General features: G+C 40.1%; 1 protein-coding gene across 2 annotated transcripts; it reads left to right on the top strand.

The window, feature by feature from the left end:
* Positions 1-980: 980 nt before the first annotated feature.
* On the top strand, positions 981-14,808 carry vezf1a (vascular endothelial zinc finger 1a). 2 transcript variants are annotated; one of them, XM_041052198.1, is made up of 5 exons: positions 981-1,100; positions 7,827-8,578; positions 11,927-11,996; positions 12,106-12,268; positions 12,624-14,808. In XM_041052198.1, exons 1-5 carry the CDS (start codon positions 1,068-1,070, stop codon positions 12,989-12,991), a joined length of 1,386 nt encoding a protein of 461 aa, XP_040908132.1. In that variant the 5' UTR covers positions 981-1,067; the 3' UTR covers positions 12,992-14,808. The 2 variants fall into 2 exon arrangements, with proteins under 2 accessions (XP_040908132.1, XP_040908133.1); XM_041052199.1 differs by having other exon boundaries at positions 12,654-14,808.
* Positions 14,809-21,671: the final 6,863 nt, after the last annotated feature.

The following is a 21,671-nucleotide window of genomic DNA, read 5'->3' on the forward strand; positions in this document are numbered from 1 at the left end:
ACAGTGATGGATAAAACTGCATTTGGGCCTGAGATGAAACATGAATAAACCCATGTGTAGAAAGAATACTGACAGGATATGGTTTGTGTTTTGTTAAGACACATAAAAATGATCTATTCCCATTTCCAAGGTACTTGAACCTAAGTAGAAAATGTAATTTTGCTACATATTTAATGTGTTTTTAACAAATCAGCTGCCTCAGCATTTCGAAAAAGTGGTGTGGCAATAAACAACATTAGAAACAACCTATTCATCCACTGCACTTTATTGTCATCTGATAAACAAGGGGCTGAGGCTCATTCATCAACTCAGGAGTTACTGAGGTAAATGCACAAATTCTGCAGGAAGTAAGCCTGTAAGACATAACTACCAAAAGATTTTTTAAAACCTTAGTTTATGTAATATAAGTGGTGTATTCGGCGAACAGGGTTAGACTGGATGTATATTATTTTGGTCCACTGGAGGCAGTTCGTGTAATTTATGTGCTCTGACGTTTTCATTCATTCCCAGCCCATGAATGAAAATAAATAGCTACGCCAGCGGATTATTTCTCGCTCCGTTTAAACTGAAACACTTCTCAACACAGGGAAGAAGAAAGACTAAATGTTTGTGGTGCGGCGCAAACCGCTTTCCAATTCAAATGTTTTCTTATTTAATATGAACTGATTGTTACTGAAGAACAAGCATTACCCCACCACATGCGACAGTATTCGATTATAACAAATGCGCCTCGCAGAATCAGCGAAACACCATCCACAGGGGTGTTTACAAATCTCACTACATCAAATTAGCTCAGTGATAGGAGATAAACGACTCCGATAATACCTTGCTAATGTACTTTAGAAAACATTTTAAGTTAACAGCTTCCACTTGTTAATCTCTGTTATATGAACCGCATAAACGATTACACTGACTCCTTTGTAGCGAACTAAATTTAACTCGCCCCCCCTTGATAGTATGTAAAGTGGTTCAGCCCTCGAGGTTACCGGAAGTTGTTTCAGCTGCCATGTTTGGTTGCTTTGTTGTAGGCTTCTACCAGGTTTCCTACAGAATTAGTAAGTGTGGAAATGGAGCCGAGCTGGAGTACGTTTCTTTTTCAAGTAAGTTGACTCTTTAGGAGGGAAACAGGGATAGGTCGCTAAACAACCTTTAATAACGTGACCACTGGCCGTGTTAGCGGTAAAACCAGTTATTAAACGAGTAATGCCAGGATCAAGTAACCAAGCAAAACAATGGTATATGAATCCAGGCTTCCAGCTGTGAGGCTTGGGAATGACGCTAGAACAAAAAATCAATTCTTCTGAACGAGTGTTTGAAAAACGTGGCTTGTTTGTACATTATACGGACATTTAGATCACGGATACGAGATATCTCGACAGCGATTGTAATTTTTAAGTTTGTTTGCCAAGTCGAAGCCAGCAAAACATGCGAGATAATTTGAAGTAACGTTAAAGCTGGAGACGCCACTGCACCGTTACAATCGAGACAGACCTGTTTTTTTCCCATTTGACTGAAGGCTTTGATCGGACGGCTGTTGGATAATAAGATGTAACGCCGGCGAAGATTTTCATTTCAACGTGGTTAATACCACAAATAAATTAGATTTAAAGTGGTCAACGTTAGCAAAGGTTGAATAAGTGTATACTTAGGTTATCAGCTGCTGAGATTTACTAACAACGGTTCGCAAGTCCGCGGTGAACTTTCCGCTTGCCTCAGCCGGTTCGACAGTAACTAGCCAAGTTAGCTAACGATGTTTAGGCTGCCTTCATCAAACTCGCTAGCTAATTTAGCTTAATTTGGGCGAGGCTGCTGTTATGAGCTTGCGAAAACTAACGTTACACGACTTGATAACAAGCGGAGCACAGCTCTGTTTATTAACTAGCTATTTATTCTGGTGACCGCGGGAGAAAGGAATTCGAACTATGCACATATCATCAGCTAACACTAGCTACGAAGAGGCAGATTTGAAATTAGCAGCGACATTACGCAATTTATAAATCCCTTTTCAGCCAGAAAGTGGGTGCTGCTGTTGAGAGTGATATCTGCCACGGTTTACAGTGTGTCCAAAGATGGAAGGCTATTGTTCAGTGACATGAATGAAATATTTTACTCCCATGGCCTTACTTAGCATAAAAGAATCGAGCCTGGTGAGATCATGATCAAAAATACAAGATATTTAATCAAAAATATTAACCCATATCCTAAATATCTCGCCAGTCTGCAGTCCCAGTTGTATTTCCAACTCATAAGAGATTTTTCTGCGTATTATCAATTAAGTTATGCCCTGTATGTTTTAGCGGGTGGGTCAAACTCTTTATGGGGGGAAAACATCCTCAGTGAACTTTGCAGCAGTTCGGTAGTATTCACAAAAAATATTATTTATGTTTATGTTTTTTTAAATTATTATTATTATCTACATCCTCAAACGCTCACGACAGCGTTGCAGGTGCTGAGTTTATTATTTAAATCCAGCTTCATATATGAGCTGATTGTATGAATTTGAGGGAGCAGGGTCTTGTGCAGAGTTAGCAGTACTGTTCCTGGGTCCCTTGTCAGTACCAGCCAATGATATTTATCATAAATATGTTCAGCCCTTAGAGGCATGTGTCTGCTGTGGGTCTCTTGCAATCTTCAAAGTAAAGATGCTGATGGAAATGTGTAAAACTGGTGCTCAGAGAGAACAGTGATGGAATATGGTAGAAAAGAAGCTTAGATGAAAATCACATCTAAGCACATTTGAACATCTTGCGTAATAGAACTATAATGTTTCTCATTTAAGTTTAATGGTCCAGTGTTAACACTTTTCCCTGCTCAGTGTCGAGTGAGCAATAGTTGGAAAGAGTACAAATTGTGGGATGCTGAAACAAAGTTACGTACCAAAGCCTTTAGGTTTGCATCATGTTTTTTTGTGGCATTTGTAAAAATTTAGCTCTGCTGCCAGAGACTGATCGCTCACTCGCATCTTAGAGCACCATTTCTTCCTGATGAAAAAGGCAGATGGACTTTGTGGCTCGTTGTGCAGTATCTGGCATCCAGCCAGAAGCCCTGCATGTATTATGTACCTCACACTGTTTCAACGTCAGTGTCATGTAAATCTGACTGTAGTTATCATTTGGGAAGTTGACATAAAAACAATAATATTTAGTCTAACTAATACCAATTTTTGTCCAGCAATTTGGGTTTTCTTAGTTCTCCACTGTGTTACCTTCTGTCTAAAGGTGCTATAACACGATGATTAACCAAGTTTAAATGCTTTGTCAGGTGTTATTTATTATCTGTATTGTTGTGTAAATGAGCTTGAATATTACCATAGGTACAGCTGTATCGCCTATTCTTTTTTATAAATGTGCAGTGTACTAAATAGGCAGTTTTCATTGGGCTACAGTTAAGACCTCTTGTGAATCATGTTTTTTTTAGACCAGCGTGGCTCTGAATGCAGAATCATACACCAGTAATAAAGTCATAGTGCAATCCTTCTGTGCCTGAATCTCTGTTAACTGTATTGCAGTAACAGAAAATTTGTATAAACAATGTTACATCTCCATTCATTCCAGAGGCGTTTGGCTAATTCTCCAAAGTATTTAGCTGACAAGTTCCCGGATGTCTAGAAGAAAATAGAATTCAACAGGTGAACACACTATGCTAAAATGTTAAATATTTAAAAGAGCAACTCATCCTAAGCTAATAACGTTGGCCTTACAGAAAACTGCAAGACATGTGCTTTAAATCAAGCTGTTGCATTTGGAAGCCATGTTGTTGATTTGCTGGTGTTGTTTGGTTCCTTAATGCAGTAAACAAGTGGCCAAATGTATGCAAAATTATATTTTAGATATTTACACTCACTGCAGTGATAGTTTGCTTTCAGAAGTGTTCCAGTTATGTTTGAAATTGCATTAATTTTCTACGTTAGGGGAAGAAACACAGTCACCAAGTTGTTATGACTAACATGGTATCAAATAATTGCCTGCTCGCACCTACAGTAAACTTGAAGCCATGTTATCATTCATTTGTAGCCAACATTTTATGTGTTCTAACATTTTAGCTCTGGTTTGTTCCCTACCAGCTCCTGACAAATATCAGTGTCTTTAACCTGCCGGATGCTCAGCTTTGTTCTCCAGCCAGTCACTAATGCTTCGGTCTGCCATTTGGTGCTGTGCAGCTAGTAATTTGATTACTTTTTTAATTATGTAAAATATATTACTGAATGGAGCTTTAGCTTTAGTCATAAACTTTAGATTTACATCCTAGAGCTAGAGTAAAGGTTGCTTTTTTTTCCAGGCTCAACCTTTTTCCTGTCAGTAGCCCAATCCTCCCCTGTTAAGCAAATTTAACATTTGCAAAAAAAAAAAAATTAGACCTGACAACCTGTTTTAAGTAGAGTCTTAACAGTGCCAGTGAGAAATATTTCATCAGTTTCATATATTGTACTGTTCAGTTTTGAGGCAGGCATTATGACTTGCCACAGCATAAAAAGCTCAGGTGAAACCAATTCTATTTACAATGGCTCAAAAACTTACCTCAGTGAGGCAGCATGCACAATACCAGGGCCCTGGAACCAGCTTACCTAAATGGAATGTAGTAGGTTTTAATATGATCAATTACACCTGTGCTACTGTGAAAGAAGTTTATTACCTTTCAGATCAGTAGGAATAAAACCTCTGAGCAAACAAAAGCAAATACGAGTGGAACGTTAATGGATATTACTGCGTAGCACAGATTGAAATTAAGGGTGACTCTGGGGTCCAGTGCTTTACATCACTGTTACAAAGAGCACTCACCAGGTGTTCTCATCACTGTGTGCTGTTTGCGACTGCAGTGGTTCTGCTGACAAAAGGTGAACTTCTTAGGTATCAGAGAGGTATTTTCTTTCTTTATGTCCTTCTTCTGTCTCTGTAATGTAAGTCAGACCTGTACATTTTGTATGAAATCAGTCGTCCTAGTTCAGAGGATCTGACTCAAGAAGAGCAATTTCATCATAGCTTCAGTGCCAGAAAATAAGCTATTAGTCTGTGCCATACATATGCTACATCACAAATGACAGATTTTTGTTTGCAATAAGATGTTCTGTTAAACGCCAACAATTTTAGAGGTTTTGGCTTGTTGGTTTCAGTTTTCCTGGGAGAAGAGTAGTTTAGAAATGGCTGATATTGTCCCCTTACATGATGCAGTCCAAGCCCTGGTGAACGAATTAATGTATCAGAACATCCTCTAAAATAATTTGCTCCCTTCCAGCAGAACTGAAAAACCTCTATTTGCAACCAACAGCATCAACAAGCAGGGCACTGAATCCCCCCAGTATTTGTGTAGTTTTACAGGCTAAGAAAAAATCCAGAAGGGTCGCAAACATTACAAAAGTGATGTTTTGTAAGAACTTGTCAACTCAGCAAACTGAGTAGCAGCCAAAGATTTCAGTGCTTGTAAACAAATGAAGAACAGCCTACAACAGAATCACAGACGGCCCCTCTTTTCCTTCCCTCTTTATGTTGTCAATTAAAGTTTGTTTGGTTTGTGAAAATTGTGATTTCAGTGTGAGGCAGACAACGATTGCAGAAAGACGGCTCATAATCTGACTCAAACCATGAGCTCAATTCAAGTCTACAGTGGCCCGTGGAGCCATCAGGACACTCCCTCCATTTTGATGTTATTTATGAGGGAGCAGTCCCAGTTGTCAGAGCACATTTGTGTCAAAATGGTCAGAGCTGCATGAAAGCACAGCAGCTTACAGGCCCTGCACCTCTGTATAGAGGCCAGGCTGTCTGCAGTGGCTATGTCTGCTGTTCACAAGCTTCACAAAGAGGGTTCCCGGCTGGTATCCCCCCCCCACCCAAACATAAAGCCCCCCCCCGAACCCCACCCTTTGGTGTGCCAGTGGACGGGTTACTATTGGCATGATGATGACTAATCCTGGAAGGTGGCAAGTGTGAGCAGGTGCTTGGACAAATGGATGGGTGGGCTTGGTGGCATTTTCCACAAGTTCCCAGGTCCCATTGCGTATGAGGGAATGACGGCTAGTTTAGCTGAGTAGTGTGTGGAGAAACAATGTCCCTGTCTCATGAATAGATGAGCCAAATCAATGAAGATGAGCATACAAAGATCCCCCGCTGAGGCCCAAGTGCATCACTGCTCAGATTTGTGTCTTTCACAATAGGCTAGATGACATAAGGAGGACATTGTGTGGTTCATTTTTCTTTTCTATCCCCTGCCTCCTCCTTTGCAACTCCTTTCTTGGCTGGCCTTCTTCGATGGATGATTGAACCTCAAAGGGAAAGGTCAAGTATTTCACCTTGCCCTTTCTTGCTGGTGGTTGACAACACAGTTGTAAATGTGTCCATTTACTGAAACAACAGAGTTAAGTGTGATACAATTTTTATGTTTAAGTATGATATGAAAAAAAATGCTGTCTTTAGCAGAGAACTGATAGTGTTACCCCTCGCGACTCAAAAAGACGATATAAAGTAAAATAAAACCTTCTGAATTGATAGAAATCAACAAGTTACCATTAACATCCGTCCCCTCTGATTGTGTGTCTGCGACTCTGGGTTTGCTTCTCTGTTAATTTCTATGTATGAAGGCAGAAAAGTTCATTAAAAACTGATCTGAGTAGAAACGTTAAAATTGAAGGCAACTACAGGATGGATTGAGTTTACACTACAGTTTAGTACGTGGTTATCAGGGGTATTTTATCTCTGAGACATGGGATTGTTTTGTTTTTGTTTTTGTTTTTCTTACAACTCGACTTCAAAAAAGATAATCAGGCCACTGCATTAGAGTTGATATATAGGGACATTGTTTGGTCCTGGTTTGAGTTCTCCACTGTTGTCTGTCATTAACTTTCTTCCTCAATGAAAAACACCCAAACAAAATGCACCTGCAGTGTTTTTTAACAGGAGCTGCTTGATTTTTTTTCAGCATTCTCTCTTGGAAAAATTGATCTTGTTTTAGGTCACGGCTTTGGCAAGTGATGCAAATTGTGTCTGCCCTCCTCAGTCAGGAGGTGTGGTTACTTAAATGAGTGAAACCCAACTTAGCAACTGGTTGTTATTGCTGCTGCTGCTCCTGCTTCTTCTTATTGCACCCAGCCATTTCTGTTGTGGCAGTAGTGGGCAATGATTTGAAGCCCACAAAACCCCAGTGACACAATGTAGGAAGCCAAGTAGCCAGCAGGCGGCTGTGATCCATGTTTTTTTTTTTTTGTTGTTTTTGTATTTCTTTTAGTTTAGTGTGTTTTTCTGTAGTGTGTGTGTGCAAGCACTTCAGTCCTTTACTGACCCGCTATTCAGCTTTAACATATTCCCTAACTGAGCTCTGTACCTGAGTTAATGGCCTGCTCTTCAGAACCTTCTTAGCAGTTCATAGGAGTTTGCTATGCCTCTAATTTGATATGCTTGCTGTTCAGCACCATCACAATGGGATCCTTTTTCGTGCAGTTAATTTGGTGCCAACCTGATCAATGACAGATAAAGTGCACATTTTGTATTTCCTAACATCTGAAATATTTAAGCCTTGTAGTGTTCATGGACTTGTCAGAGCTGACCTCTGGCAAACTTCCTGTGGTGGAATAGTTATCTCAAGCAGAGTTTGTGCAGTAACGATAAAGTGGGGAATTTCTATTGCTGTGGAGCTACTGCTTCCCAATATTGAGGTGTATTTCGTAGTTTCTAATACACAGCGCTCAGTTTTGTGTTAGAATAAATGATGACCCTTCAGTGTCACGAGTGGTGCTTTAAAGCTCATATTAAATTTTACCAACAAATCTCTGGAATGTATTGTGGCTTGGGTTCATCATAAATTGAGGTGTGTGTGTGTGTGTGTTCTTGTTTCATTAGCAGGCCAATGAAGCCCTTCACCACCAGCACCAGGTGGCCCAGAACAGCCTGCTACCACTTCTTAATGCAGGAGCCGAACAAGTTGACCAGAAGCCTGTCCTTCCCATCCAAATAGACCAGAAGCCGCCTACCAGTGCTGCTGATCTCCTCAAAGATAATGTGGCCAGCGGAGGAGGACCACGGCCACCAGTGCCTGTGATAAAGAAGGAACACAAAGGCAAAACACCTTTCGTGTGCGGCTACTGCAACAAGGCCTTCCGCGACAGCTACCATCTGCGGCGTCATGAGTCCAGCCACACCGGTATCAAGATGGTGTCACGGCCAAAGAAGACAGCCCAATCAGCCCCCACCATGGTACCCATGATCTCTACCATGCCACGAGAGAACAACGGCAACCCATCCTACATCTCCACGGTAGCAGGCCTCCTCTCCACAGCAACCACCTCTGTCTCCTCAGGCACAAGTATCATGACATCATCAGCAATGGGTAATGTGCCGCAGCAAAACGTCATCAAGAAGCCCGCCAAACCTGTCAAGAAAAACCACGGGTGCGAGATGTGTGGCAAGGCATTTCGTGATGTCTACCACCTGAATCGCCACAAGCTGTCCCATTCAGATGAGAAGCCTTTTGAGTGCCCCATCTGCCAGCAACGCTTTAAAAGGAAGGACCGAATGACCTACCATGTGCGCTCTCACGACGGGGGAGTCCACAAGCCCTATGTATGTTCTGTGTGTGGGAAAGGCTTTTCCAGGTAAGGATCATGCTTTTTAGGCTTTGCTCTCTGGCCCAGTAATGGTTAAACGGCTTACAAAATGTTTTTAAAATTTGCGTTTTTAACAGTGAGAAATTTTACACCATAATGTATATGGTGTAAAGCATAAACTTCACCGTAATTTGAAGTTCATGTTTTTTCTTTATGCTCCCAGACAGTCTTGCTACAGGGATTCAGACTGGCAAACCCTGAGCCATGGATGGCTGTTAAGTGCTGGCAACAGACTTCATGGGGGAGATAACATTACTCGTTTCAAATGTCTTTGTACATTCCTCATATAGCTCTTAAGGTGGTGGAATAAGTTGTTATGTTCCCTCTTAGACCAGACACATCCAGCTGATTCAGTGAAACTGCTCCTTGAGACAGACCCACAAACATAACTGGAAGTTTTCTCTGGTGGGGTCCAGCAGGGTACCATGTCTTCATCGCTGCACTGGCCACTGGTTTGTGTGGGATGTGTCTTAATTGAGGCTGTCAAGGCCTATGAACCTTTGCCCGTCAGTATCAAAAGGAGGTGGTTTGCAACTTTTCTGTATGTGCATCTGAGGAGATGTTTTTTTAGGCAGTGGGATCAGCAGCAGCAGAGACAGTGCATAGGGACAATAGCAAGTACTAAATTGGTGAGAAAATGGGGGCAAATGCAAATAAGATTTGCTCATACGCTTTCAATCAACAAATAATAAGGCTCCAATAAATAGGAAATATGATTCTGAGATCTAATTTATTCTTATGAGAGTGGAGACAGATGATTGCATTCCAGGGTCAAAGAGAGGAGCCTTGACTTGTCTGCATGGATTTTAAAAATAGAACGAATATAAACAAATTCTAACCAACATATCATTTTTGTGTATTTGCCTGGCACTCGACAGTTAGCTTTTGTTGTGTCTCAGATGGGGGAAAAAAAACACATCGCTCGTTAGACTGAAGTGAAACCTTAAATACTCTAAAATTACCATCTTTCGTGTTTGCAGTTGTTCACTGGAAAGCTTTTTTAGCAGTGGACATTTGATGCTTTACCAGACGTTGACTCAATAGCAGCTGTGTTGCTTGTGGTAACCTGTGATTTGTATGTGAAGGATTAAGCCAGTGGTGTTTGGTTATTCGGTAGCACCATGATTTCATATGACTGTATGGCCATCCCACTGTCCACGTAGCTTCCCAGTGGCTGTGCTTTAATGTTTATAGTTGTGCTAAGCAGTTTAGGTTTGTACTTGTACTGACCCCCGCACCATTTCAGCCACATGTTTAAACAGTCGCACATGGAAGAGCACCAGTGGTAGAGTATCAGGGGAGGGGGAGGCGTCACTTGTCACTTTGTGGTTCCCGCCAGCATGTCACAGACTCTTTCCCCTGGGAATGCAGTGAACCGTGCGCTAATGTTCAGGTCAACACATTTACCACGTAGTGGATAAATATGTTGTTTTAGAAGGTCTCGTGACAGCTCCATATTTAGATTCATCAACACAACAAACACTTCCTTATCTTTTAATGAGTCAAAATATCTTGTGGTGTATGTAAATCAGCATAGAGTGAGCACAGAATATTAATAACAACGTAAGAGTCCTGTACTGCAACACAACTTCGACAAAAACATGAGCGGCGTACCGTGGCCAAGCTGTAACACTAGCACTGTGCTGTGTATGGCAGTTTCAGGCATGCCTCCAACACAGTGACGTGGGGCAGGGATTCATCAGCATACTGGAAAGTGAGAATAGGGACTGAATAACAGGGCACTGAGTCACTGCCACTCAGCCAGATCTGTAGGCAGGCACTGTCTGGAGTCTGCTCTCCTAGTCAGGGGGACACACAAAAAAAGGCCTTGATTCCGGTTCATGGCACCACTGAGAAGATTCCACTTGACTCTTCTCATTTGTATTTAAAAAAAAAAAAAAAAAAAAAAAATCCAGCAGCATGAAACTTTCCGGTTTGGGAGCAGCTGCCAGTGTTGCAGCCCTTACTCACTCCATTATGGCACTTCCAACATGATTCAGCTCACAGCTTTACTAGAATTAACAAGCCGACAGAAGAGGATCAGTGCCAGGAAGAATTTGTGAATGCTGGAGTTTCACTGTAAAGGTCAAGAGGCGCATAGCTGTTTTCTTGCAGTTGCTGATATGCAGTGATCTCTGTAAATTATACAGCAGACAAACACTGGAATGTGTTGACCATGTTTATTTGTTGCTGTTTTAACCCTTAGATTAAAAGTAAAATACACTACAGTTTTTTTTGTACACACCCCTTTTTTTTTAGGATACCATTGTTAGAAATACAATAATTGAACCCCCCCCCCCCCCCCACCCCCAGTGGCATTAATGAAGTTAAATTAACATTGTGGCCTACATAGTCTCCCCCTAATCTTCAGTCTCGGATTTCAGTCAGAAACTACCGGTCAAATTCCCGGAAACGCTCATAAACATTCTCTTCATATTTCTTTAAGTAATGTTAAGGATGCTAGACAATAAACAGATGTAATGCAGTATAATGCCAAACTGTTAATTTACCAATAGAAAAGAAGTGGACAATGTTTTTGTTTAAAAAAAAAAAAAAAATCACCATTCAAGTGTGGTGCGTTTTTGAAACTAGGTCAAACTAATTCACGCTCGATTGATCATGGAGAATTAACTGCCATTAACTGAAATTTTAGGGATTTTTCTTGTGCCCATCCCCTCATTATCAAAGCAAACAGAGCACATCAGTACGCTTCTGCAGATACTGCACTTGCAAGGTATAGAAAGGTTCTACAACGCAACCCAGTAGGCTTTTTCATGTTTGTTTGTTTGTGCACTTACATGTGGTGCTCATTGTTAGTAAATAACACAAGTTTTTAAACAACCTGTTTTTTAGCGTTACTGGTTAAATCACAAGTAAAGTGAATGTAAAGTTACTGTAAAAAAAAAAACAGAATAGAAAATATATTAGGAGTACATATTCACTTAATAGCTGTTGCTAATGATGTGTGATTTTAATTGGAAATGACCTACATTGTTATCTCACTAATTAGGCATCTGTAGCAGACAACCTAGTATTTGTCTTACAAGAATGGCAGAGCTGTCTGTGTTTTGAAAATATGTAGGGGTTTTTAATTCAAGAACATCACTATTAAAACTCATATTCCAATATTAATGAATATACTCTGACTCTGAATCAGCCCTTTACTAGTTCTTTTCCACTAAGTTTCTCTAGAAGAGAAACCCCTGTCAACTAGATGTTCTGTACTTCAGTGAGCGTATGGAACCATAAAGCCATGTTGTGTGACTCATCTATAATTCATGGAGCCCACTGCATCACTGTCTTAAATTAAACGTGTTATTGTGTTTTTAAATCTAGGCCAGACCACTTGAGCTGCCATGTGAAGCATGTGCATTCCTCAGAAAGACCGTTTAAATGCCAAGTAACGGTAAGAGTCATTACTGTCAGCTTCCAGATCATTATTGTTATTTTGTTATCATCATTATTGTTGTTGTTTTGCACCACTGACCTTTGACCCTGTCTGCATACGGCGGCAGGCCTGTACCTCTGCTTTCGCCACCAAAGACAGACTGCGTTCCCACATGATCAGGCATGAAGGCAAGGTCACCTGTAGCATCTGTGGGAAGATGCTCAGCGCGGCCTACATCACCAGCCATTTGAAGACTCACGGACAGACCAACTTTAACTCCTGTAACAAAGGTACACCACACCTGTCAGACTGAGACTTTGTCTCTAAGTCTCATGCTCATCACCTTAACAAGTCTTTACAGCCCTTTCCAACACTTTTTTGTTGATTACATCATGAACATCTGCCACATTTTGGTATCTCTTCACTTGCCACGAAGCCTTTGTTGGTCACAGAATGGCTGTAACCGTCATTAAGACATAGTCAGCCCTTATACATTAAAGCCCACCAGCCTGTTCTAATCCTGGTTGTTACATTACTTGGTGTAATGTTTTGCTAATGTTAAAATCTTATACAGGGGTTGCCCATTTAGCTAGCCTTTTATCTCCTCACTACAGTATGTTAAATACAATTTTATGTTTTGTCCAGAGGGTAACGAAGTCTGCAATTCTGCCTCAGCTACACCTGTGACCGTTTCTGCTCCCATCACCACGGCGATGAACCGGGGCAACTCCAACAACAACAACCCCGTCACCATAGCTGCACAAATGAACATTAGCACCAACACGGTCAACATCACGTCTCCGGTCAGCCTCCAGCACCCAGTCACCATCACCGGGCCTGTCAACATTGCCTCTGTCAACATCCCCGCCACGGCGCCCATGAATATCGCCCACCCAGTCGCAATAACGACCCCCATGCCCATGAATATAGCCGGTCCGCTCAACATCGCCATGAGGCCAGTCGATAGCATGCCTTTTCTGTCCCAAGTCTTGCCTTCTTCCCCACCCTGGTAAAAAAAAAAAGAAAGAAAAAGAGAGAGCTTTGGCACAACACTGGCCAGAAAGAAAGGGAAAATGAAGTGAAACAAGAGACTCCTGTCCTCATAATTTGCACCTCGAGCCCAGCTCTTTCTCTCCCCCCAGCCCTTGAACCCTGTTTACTTCATCAGACCCTGAAGTGAACATTTACATGAGCTGTGCGGCCGGCAGGGGCTCCCCACGTCCCAGCCTCGTCCCAACTAATGTCAAGTGACTGACATGAGATGCAGGACACTTGAGTAGAAATCGAGTAGGATTTATCTTGAAATCAGGACAACCGTAAGACTTAGTGTAGTCAGTTAGAAAGATGAAACTGTGATTTGTATCATGACAAAGGAGAGGAGAGGATTCCTCAAGCACCCTTGAGGACTCCTGTGTAGGAAGACACACCTGTGCTTTTGTAAAAGGGAGACGAGAAATGGACTGAAGCAATAACTCTAAATTGCTGTTTTTTGATGTTTTACAAGTTCTCTCCCAAAGCCTCTGGGTGTTACTTTGTATGTTGTTTTTTTTTTGTTTGTTTTTTATTTTTAAACTATAGCCTGCTAATCACTATTTAATGTTATAGGAAATGAGTCTAGTAAAAGGGACAGCAGCTTCCACTTGCATGGAAGAATATTTTTTCACAGTGCATAGCTTTTCTTTATTTTCTTCTCAGATAGTAGGTATGCTCTTGAGGTACAGTGACTAACTTGTACAGTTGACATAGTAATGTATTTTAATGTCAGCATTTTAATTTTTGCTTCTGTCATTCAAGCGGATATCTCAACACTGTCCTCTTGACTCCGAAATGTTTGTACTTTGTTTTCTATTTGTATGGAAACGCAAAGGTTTGTTTTTATTTGCCTATTTGTAATGTTCATTTTTTTTTCCCATGAAGTCAGAATCGAACGAGTCTTGCACTGAAAGCATATCCTACATACAGGTGAGCAGCAGTATTATCAAAGATCAAATTGAAGTCTTAAGCGTTTCGGTTAGTCAGCCGACGCTTGAGGGCCATCTAGTGGCTGAAAATGGAAAGGCCTGGCCTTGTAGTGAAGCTTTTTCAGGCTGTTACTGTCATCGCAATGGTGACCAGTTAGTTTTGTCTGACTCTTCTGTACGCTTTTTTTTAAATCATTTATCTGTGATAGCCCCAAGGCGATACTAAGGACCGTTCACTCAGGAAATGCACATAAAAGCCCATTACTCATGATTTTTGGTTCCTTTTAAATCATTTGGCGTTGTGATGTTAAAAAACACTTGACTAGGCTTCCATCAGGGACAAGAAGTCCAAGAATGATCAATTTTAAACATAGCCGTCCATTTAAATGATCATTTCCTGTACAGTGGAGTACATGCTGTACCTTTTTTACATTTACTTTAAAGTCCCGTTCAGTCTCGGGCTGCGTAGTTACATGGCCGAGATCTGGATGAGTTTGACAAAATGCAAGTTTGTGTCCATTGAAATAATGGGACGAGATTGATGTTGCATGACCCCAAACACTAGCTGTTAAACATCAACTAATTTTTAATGAATGCCATGTTATCTCAACAGTGTTGCAGCTCTTTGAGTTGGTTCAGTTTATACTGAAAAATGCAATATGCATGTTTGTCATTTTTCCCAAGTTTTGTTTTAAACAAAATATTAGTGTAGGTTTTTTTTTTGTTCTTATGCATTTTACGTAGATACACTATGATAGCCTGTTTGCCAAATTTGATACAGTAATAATGTGATCAATTGAACATTTCTTGTGGAATTGAACATCTCTTTATTTTTAAGGAAAAAAAAAACAAGAAAATTGGAAATTCCAGGACCCTTGTGAAAGCAGTTGAATGTATATCTTTGTACAAAACTATTTTAGTTCCAAGAATATGGTAGTTACAATAGATGTGAAAGATAAGATAACCTTTTTTATAAATCTTTTGTATTAGAACATTAACAATGGTAATTTTGTATATATGAGAGGCTAGGCTTTCTGATTAGCAGAAAGGTCAAACATTCCTACATTTTTTTTAAATGTATGTTTGTCAAATTATTACATAAACATGCGCAATGTTATGTGCCTTTTATTTGGGTTGTCTAAATAAAAGAAAACTATCAAATGTGTTTATGTATGAAGTACTGTTCAGTATTAAGACAGCACCAGCATTGCACATTTCTGGAGTTTAGCACTGAACAATGTTTAGGGCTTGAGTTTTATGTTATATAAAAACCAAACCATAAAATTATACTTAATGATATCACAACATAACCAGCTGACGTGAGAAAATTTTGTATCCTGCATATTGGTCTCAATCTAATGGGCAGTTTTTGGCCAGTATTTGCATATTGTGCTAACTTTACATACTGGCTGCCATTTTCCACAACACATTGCTAGTTTTAGTTTGAAATTTCCATTAATTTCATTGCAATATGAAAATAAGCTTTTATCAGAAAAATGTTTTAAATGTTTGGCTGCATTAACAAATATTTTTTTATAAAAAATGAATATAATGACTGTGTTATGTGAAACAAGTTGCTTCCTGCAGATACCCACTAAGTATTTTTAGTTTTCGCTCAGTTCTGCTACTCTTCTGAACTTCCAAAGCAAACAGAGCTAGCTGGTGAACTGCTCACTAGCTAATGATCCAGGTACGTGTGGTAGAGACTTAAAGCTAAAAGAAGGCTGGATATTGGACTTACATTTTCCTGGAAGCTAGAAACACGTCTTCAGTGGGGTGATAATATTGCTTAGGGTCTACGCTTGATAAATGGATGGCAAAAAGTGAATTGTACAGTTTATAGAGGTGAATTTTGGGCTGAAACATACTATCATGAGAGAGTTGAACAGTTCAGGTTAATGCTGTACTCTAGTTTTCATTTGACGCCACTTTATAATTCCACTGCACTACATTTCACAGAGAAACATTACACATTTAACTCCATTATATTTCAGATTAAGATTTCACAGTAGAAAAATAGAAGCTTATAAAATATAATACAATGTTAAAGATTATACTGATGGTTCCCAGCATTTTTGTCCTGTGAACCCTTTCACAAAAATACAAAAGCTAAAAAATATTTTAAAAAATGAAAACAGATTAGTTTTTTCTTCTTTTCTACTCCATTAATCATTTCATGACCCTTTAGATTAATCACATGACCCCTAAGAGGGGGCCTGACCCCTGCACTGGAAACCACTGGATTAACCTAAATGTCACAAGAGTAAAATGCTACAAACTCACTGATATATTAAGATATATGAATGATAGCAATCTAATAATCTCACTGTAATATAGCATAATAATACATTAGTCACATGGAACATTTTTCTGGAGATTTACTGAAGTAAAAGTACCAGTACTTTTACTTCAGTAAAGGATCTGAATAACTCCACCATGAGTGGTTGTGAGCCACCAGTACATCTGCAAACACTGGACTTCCTGGTGCCTTGTGGGTAAACAGAGACTCTCTAGACAAGCCTTAATCCCTCATCATTTAAATACATTCAGTATAAAATAAGGTTCAGTTCTTAAAGAGAAAGAGACCCAGTAAAGTGAAGCTCAAAGAAAAAAAAAAAAGTAGTAGTCTGTGGGCAAGGCCAGACTGGGGTAATAATTCAGGCCAGAGAACCAGTGGCATCCCAGGCCGCACATTCAGATGAGACCAGCTGTTGCACTGTGCTCATGCCTGCTGTTTGCTTGAATTCTTCTCTGATCTCACCCACTGACAATTTGTTTTCAGCCACAGAACCGCCTCTGACCGTTAATCAAACTATTCTTTGTCAATTCTGAACAAGCACATGAAAATCCCCCGGAGGGCAGCTGCGCCTGAGATGTCGGGGGGCCCACCACATCTGACACAAACAATCACAACACATTCGGAGTCACTTGGATCATGCATCTTGACCGCTGTTTGGTCAAACCACTGAAGCTCTTAAGTTGCCTGCCTGTTCACTGAGTTGCAACCCAACAGCCAAGCATGGTCGAGGCAGGTGTTCCTGAAGTGGATGAGTAGTGGAGGCGATATGTAGCCAACCATAAAAGCCATCAGCCAAATGCGTTCTGCTGAAGTGCTTAAATTCTAGGAGGCTAGTGTGTGTGGCAGTTCCATTTTATTCTTTTAACAATTTTTTTCTGTTTCCTATTCAAAGCAGCTTATATAAAGACTTTCATAGAATCTGGCGCCGTGATCCGCCTTAGTCTGTCTGTTTTTGCAATACACAGTTGTCCAGCAGATGGTGGTGTCTATGCACCTTTCACTGCCCCCTGCCATTTGAATCCTCTCTAGATTTATCTCCCCCTGTGACCCTCCTGCAAGAGATAATCCAGGGATAACAGTTGACCACCTAAATGTCCGGGGTAGAATAATTTATATTTAAATCAAATTTGCAAAGACAAACGTTTCTTTTAGATTTCAATCCAAAGTGTGAAGATATTACATCCTACTTTTTGTTATGTCCTCCTAAATGGACTCATGTTTCTAAATGTAAGAAAACAAGTAGATGAATAAATACCATTCACTCGAAAACCTCCAGTAGTGTCTACAATTTTATTTCCTGTAAAATATAATGCTGTCAAAAAGTCAGGACTGGAGCACCTGCTAGTAAAGAACTGAAGCCCACCACTACCTTTCTCTTCTGTGTCTCTCTATGCTGTCTTCATCTCCGTTTTCCGGCTGTATATATTCAGCAAAAATAGTAAAAGTTGGAAGACTGCCCTGTACTTGGCTGATCTGTGGTGTGGGGAGTTCAACTGGAGTTCACGGGAGGCCTGCTCTGTCTTACTTCCTGTTTTCCTAATATTGTAATAATATCAAGTAGGCAATGGACATAATTTAAAAATAAAGATATTTCAAAATGAGAGGTGTGGAGCTCACAATGGCATCTTGGATTTAAAAAAAAAAACTTTGATCCAGTGGGTTTCTGTATGTGTTCTCTTAACACAGGAACAGGCAATGAACTCACTGACTGAAACTTTGGAGCTGAATAAAGACTATTTACTGGATTTGTCTCAATGAAAAGCTTAATGTTTGCTCTAGTCATGACCAAAGCTGACACACCTAACACGTTCTCCACACATCTGCCAGTTTTTCATGTGCACAACGTACAGTCAGATACAGGTCAGTATAGTCAGTAGAGTGGTGTCATGACTGCATAATGTAAGGAAGTGGGACCTTGATCAACCTACAGTGACTATTTCCTGCCCTTATGACATGTGGGAACTGGAAATGTATTGACACATAATTTCCTACCACCCACAGTGTCTGTGAGTGTGGGGGAAAAGGGCCACCAGGACCATTATATGTGAAATTTCTCAATATTATTCTTAAGAATGGTTTGAAAGAAATCTCAGTAAATAAGTATACCCTCAATCAAGAACTGATTCAGCAATAGCATAACCCCAAGGGTGATGTGAAACAACACACAGCAATGAATTTAAAAATAAAAGACTGATAGAAAAACGTTTCTATACAATTTTAATTTGTCATTTCTATTTCCATTAGGATTCTTGTATTACACTTAAAGTGCTTTGGATGTTTTATAACTGATGTGTGATAAGTGTGTTTAATATGAACATGAGAAGGAATCAAAAACATTAGAGAAGATTTGACTGTACTCACACTGAATATATCATGTCATCAGTGTTTTTCATGTTGTTTAGAAGTGTGAATATTAGAACAAACCAATCATCACATATTTCTAAAATATGGAAAGTGTGGTGTTGCTGCCTCTGCTGGTCACTTCTAACTGACTCAGGAGACCTCTGGAGGTCTATGAAATTATTTACTGGCTCAAATCATGTCCTAACGCTTGGGAACACATGCATGGCACTTAGTCTCAAAGTTAAGAATAACAACAAAATTACACACTTAGAATTATTACACAGACCAGCGTTTTACTCTGAGCAGACTTGGACACCATTTGTTTGGCTGCTTTCATGGCACACATGGCAGCAATCAAAGTTAGATGCAAGTTACGGCTAATTCATAAAATTAAGAAGCATCTATTTAAAAAATAAATAAACAAATCATTTAATTAAAGACACTGTAATTGAAGTACTCCAGAAGCTTGTACCTGTTTTTTTTTCTCCCCACAGACTCTTTCACATACTTTAATTGCTGTATTTATTTGTCTTATGCAATGACCTGCATCAAAAATGTGTATTCAAATGGTGCAATGAGCCAAGTCTGCTGTGATCAGCGCCGTGGTCTTCATGGGCAGACTGTAATACAAAGGCTGTGAGTCTTAAATGATCCTACTAGGGCTCAACCTAACCCAGACTTGAAAGGCTGGCCCCTGGAAATCCTGGCCACCAAAGACGGTGGAATCAGATTGTCTGCATGTCTAATTTAATCTGAAGCTGTGAGCTCCATGCTAGGTGTGGTGTCTTGGCTGTCCAATAGTACAACAGTTTAAACAGCTTAAGTGACCGTCAGCCTGGGGAGGGATCATGCTATCCTCAGCTCTGTGAGTCCTGTCAGCAGCAAGCCTACAAGGGCCTGCCTGAACATTGCTCATGCCATTTCTTTTTTCTTTACATAAATGTATATTTGCAGGTTGTTTTTGTTTGTTTTGACTGCCCATACATTATTTATCATTGATAAGAGGACAATAATCCTCAGGTATCATTTAAGAGGAAAATGAACTGTTGGACAGAACTACAGCAGGAGGTGAGAACACGGGGGGGCAAATGCTGAGACACTGAAATGTTTTTCATCAGAGATGCTGCATGAAATAAACTGCACATGAGATAAAAGGGTGATGATTTGATTCTAAGAGAGAATAGTGGCTTCGGTTGCGTTCACATTTCACCTTTTTGTGATCACTTGACAGCTGAAGTGCTAAGTTGCAAAGATAATCACACTGTGAGAGTCATCGTGGTGCATTTATGCAATAGTTGATAAAACAAACACATGGTACAAAAGAGGTTTAAATTCATTCTTCTACGAGGTTTTACTTGTTAACAGGCAGAGCTGTGTGCCTATAGGTAGTATTTTTGCAACAATCTGTTACCTGCATCAGCTGCCATCATACTGAACAAAGTACACTGCGTGTGTTTGAAGTATGATTTTTAGGCAGTCATTATGCAGTTCCACTCAGGGTCACATTAGTTTGAATGACTATGCTATCTAAAAGGTAAACATATACAATTGCTACAATATAAAATATCTCTTTAAAGCCTTCCTTTACTCTGATTCCACTGTTGCCACATAGTAAGTTGATTTTGAAGGCAAAAGAAGAGCTGAAATTGGCATGGTGTCCGCCTGGCATGTCACCATCAAATCTGTGCTGTTAATACAGCAGGACTGAGTTTACAGTGCTGGAACAACAACTAATGGTTTAGGATTGAAACTTGTCGTTTGCTTATGTTTCATTGCATTGTTGCAATGTTAGATAAACTTAAAACTCTGTATTATATCAACGCTATTCTTCATTGTATATTCTGAGAAAGTTATATTGCTAGTTTCGGCCGAATGGAGGTTGACTCAGTGGTACACCAAGGCACTCTGAGTGAGGTTTCTAATTCCTCTGTTAGGTGTTTCACTTCTGCACCGTTTGATTTGTATATGCGACTGTGCAAGGCTGCTATTTGAACTGATGAAATGTCGGCCCTGGTGTAAGATACAGTATAGTTTCCTCTGCAATCAGCAGAGAAGAGACAGACAGATGGAGAGGAAGAACACAAGGCTCCATGAAAAGTGACTCACGTACCATTGTATAATCAGGGTATATTAAAGGAAGGAACATCACACCCTCATTGCAGCAATGAGCCATGTGTACTGTTGCTTAATGTTTGTGGAAACCTGCACACTCCTCCCACCCCCATACATATGGTATACACTGTCCTGATATGGGGACAGACGATCTACCTTGGTCTTCAAATTGCAGTAACAAACTGTTATTTCTTAATTATAACGGCTTTTGCCCTTTAGTGAGGAAATAAGTTGGAGAGTGGGAGGATTAAACGAACATTTTTCATTTGACCACCTTATTTGTGGTAACTTCAGTCAACGTAGACTTGGACTGGCGGGACGGGAACAGGGCTGCACACTAGTCACAGACTGTTCCTTTGATGAATTACATTGAGAAAATAGCAATTTATTAGATAAATATTAAATGGTACCACATTAAAACATCACAGTACAAACTGCTGGTTCACTCAGTATTGACTTCCCGTGGACTATTAATCATATTGCTACATTCCCTGTAGGCTTTATGGTACATCTCTTTTGCTCAACACAGAGCACTATGTACTGCAGTGCTGTTGCAAGGGAGGTGAAAGGTGATGATTGTTCTTGGGGCCCAAAGCTACTATGGTGTTGCCAGCCCTACTCTACAATTGTGATGTACCATCAAAGGGGAAAGAAGAGCAGTGTGGGGCCCAGAATTCCTCACAGCAACCCCATAATGCAGATCCTATCATATTACTTCACAGCACGTTTTAAAATCTAAAATTCCTAAAGTTCCTAAAATAGCCTTTTTTTTTTCAGGACATACATTTTGACCTGTTACAACAGAATGAAAACAGAACTAATACATTAATGATGGCTCTGTTCCATTTCAACATCCCAGTAAGTTGTAGCAGTGAGCCATCATGCACAAATGGACCTTTTTTTTTTTTGCACATCAGACGTTTTACCTAGTCACAGTAGGAGAAGCACAGGTGTTACTAATAACATCAACGATGGCTC

The sequence above is a fragment of the Toxotes jaculatrix genome, chromosome 12, assembly GCF_017976425.1.
Source record: "Toxotes jaculatrix isolate fToxJac2 chromosome 12, fToxJac2.pri, whole genome shotgun sequence".
NCBI lineage: Eukaryota > Metazoa > Chordata > Actinopteri > Toxotidae > Toxotes > Toxotes jaculatrix.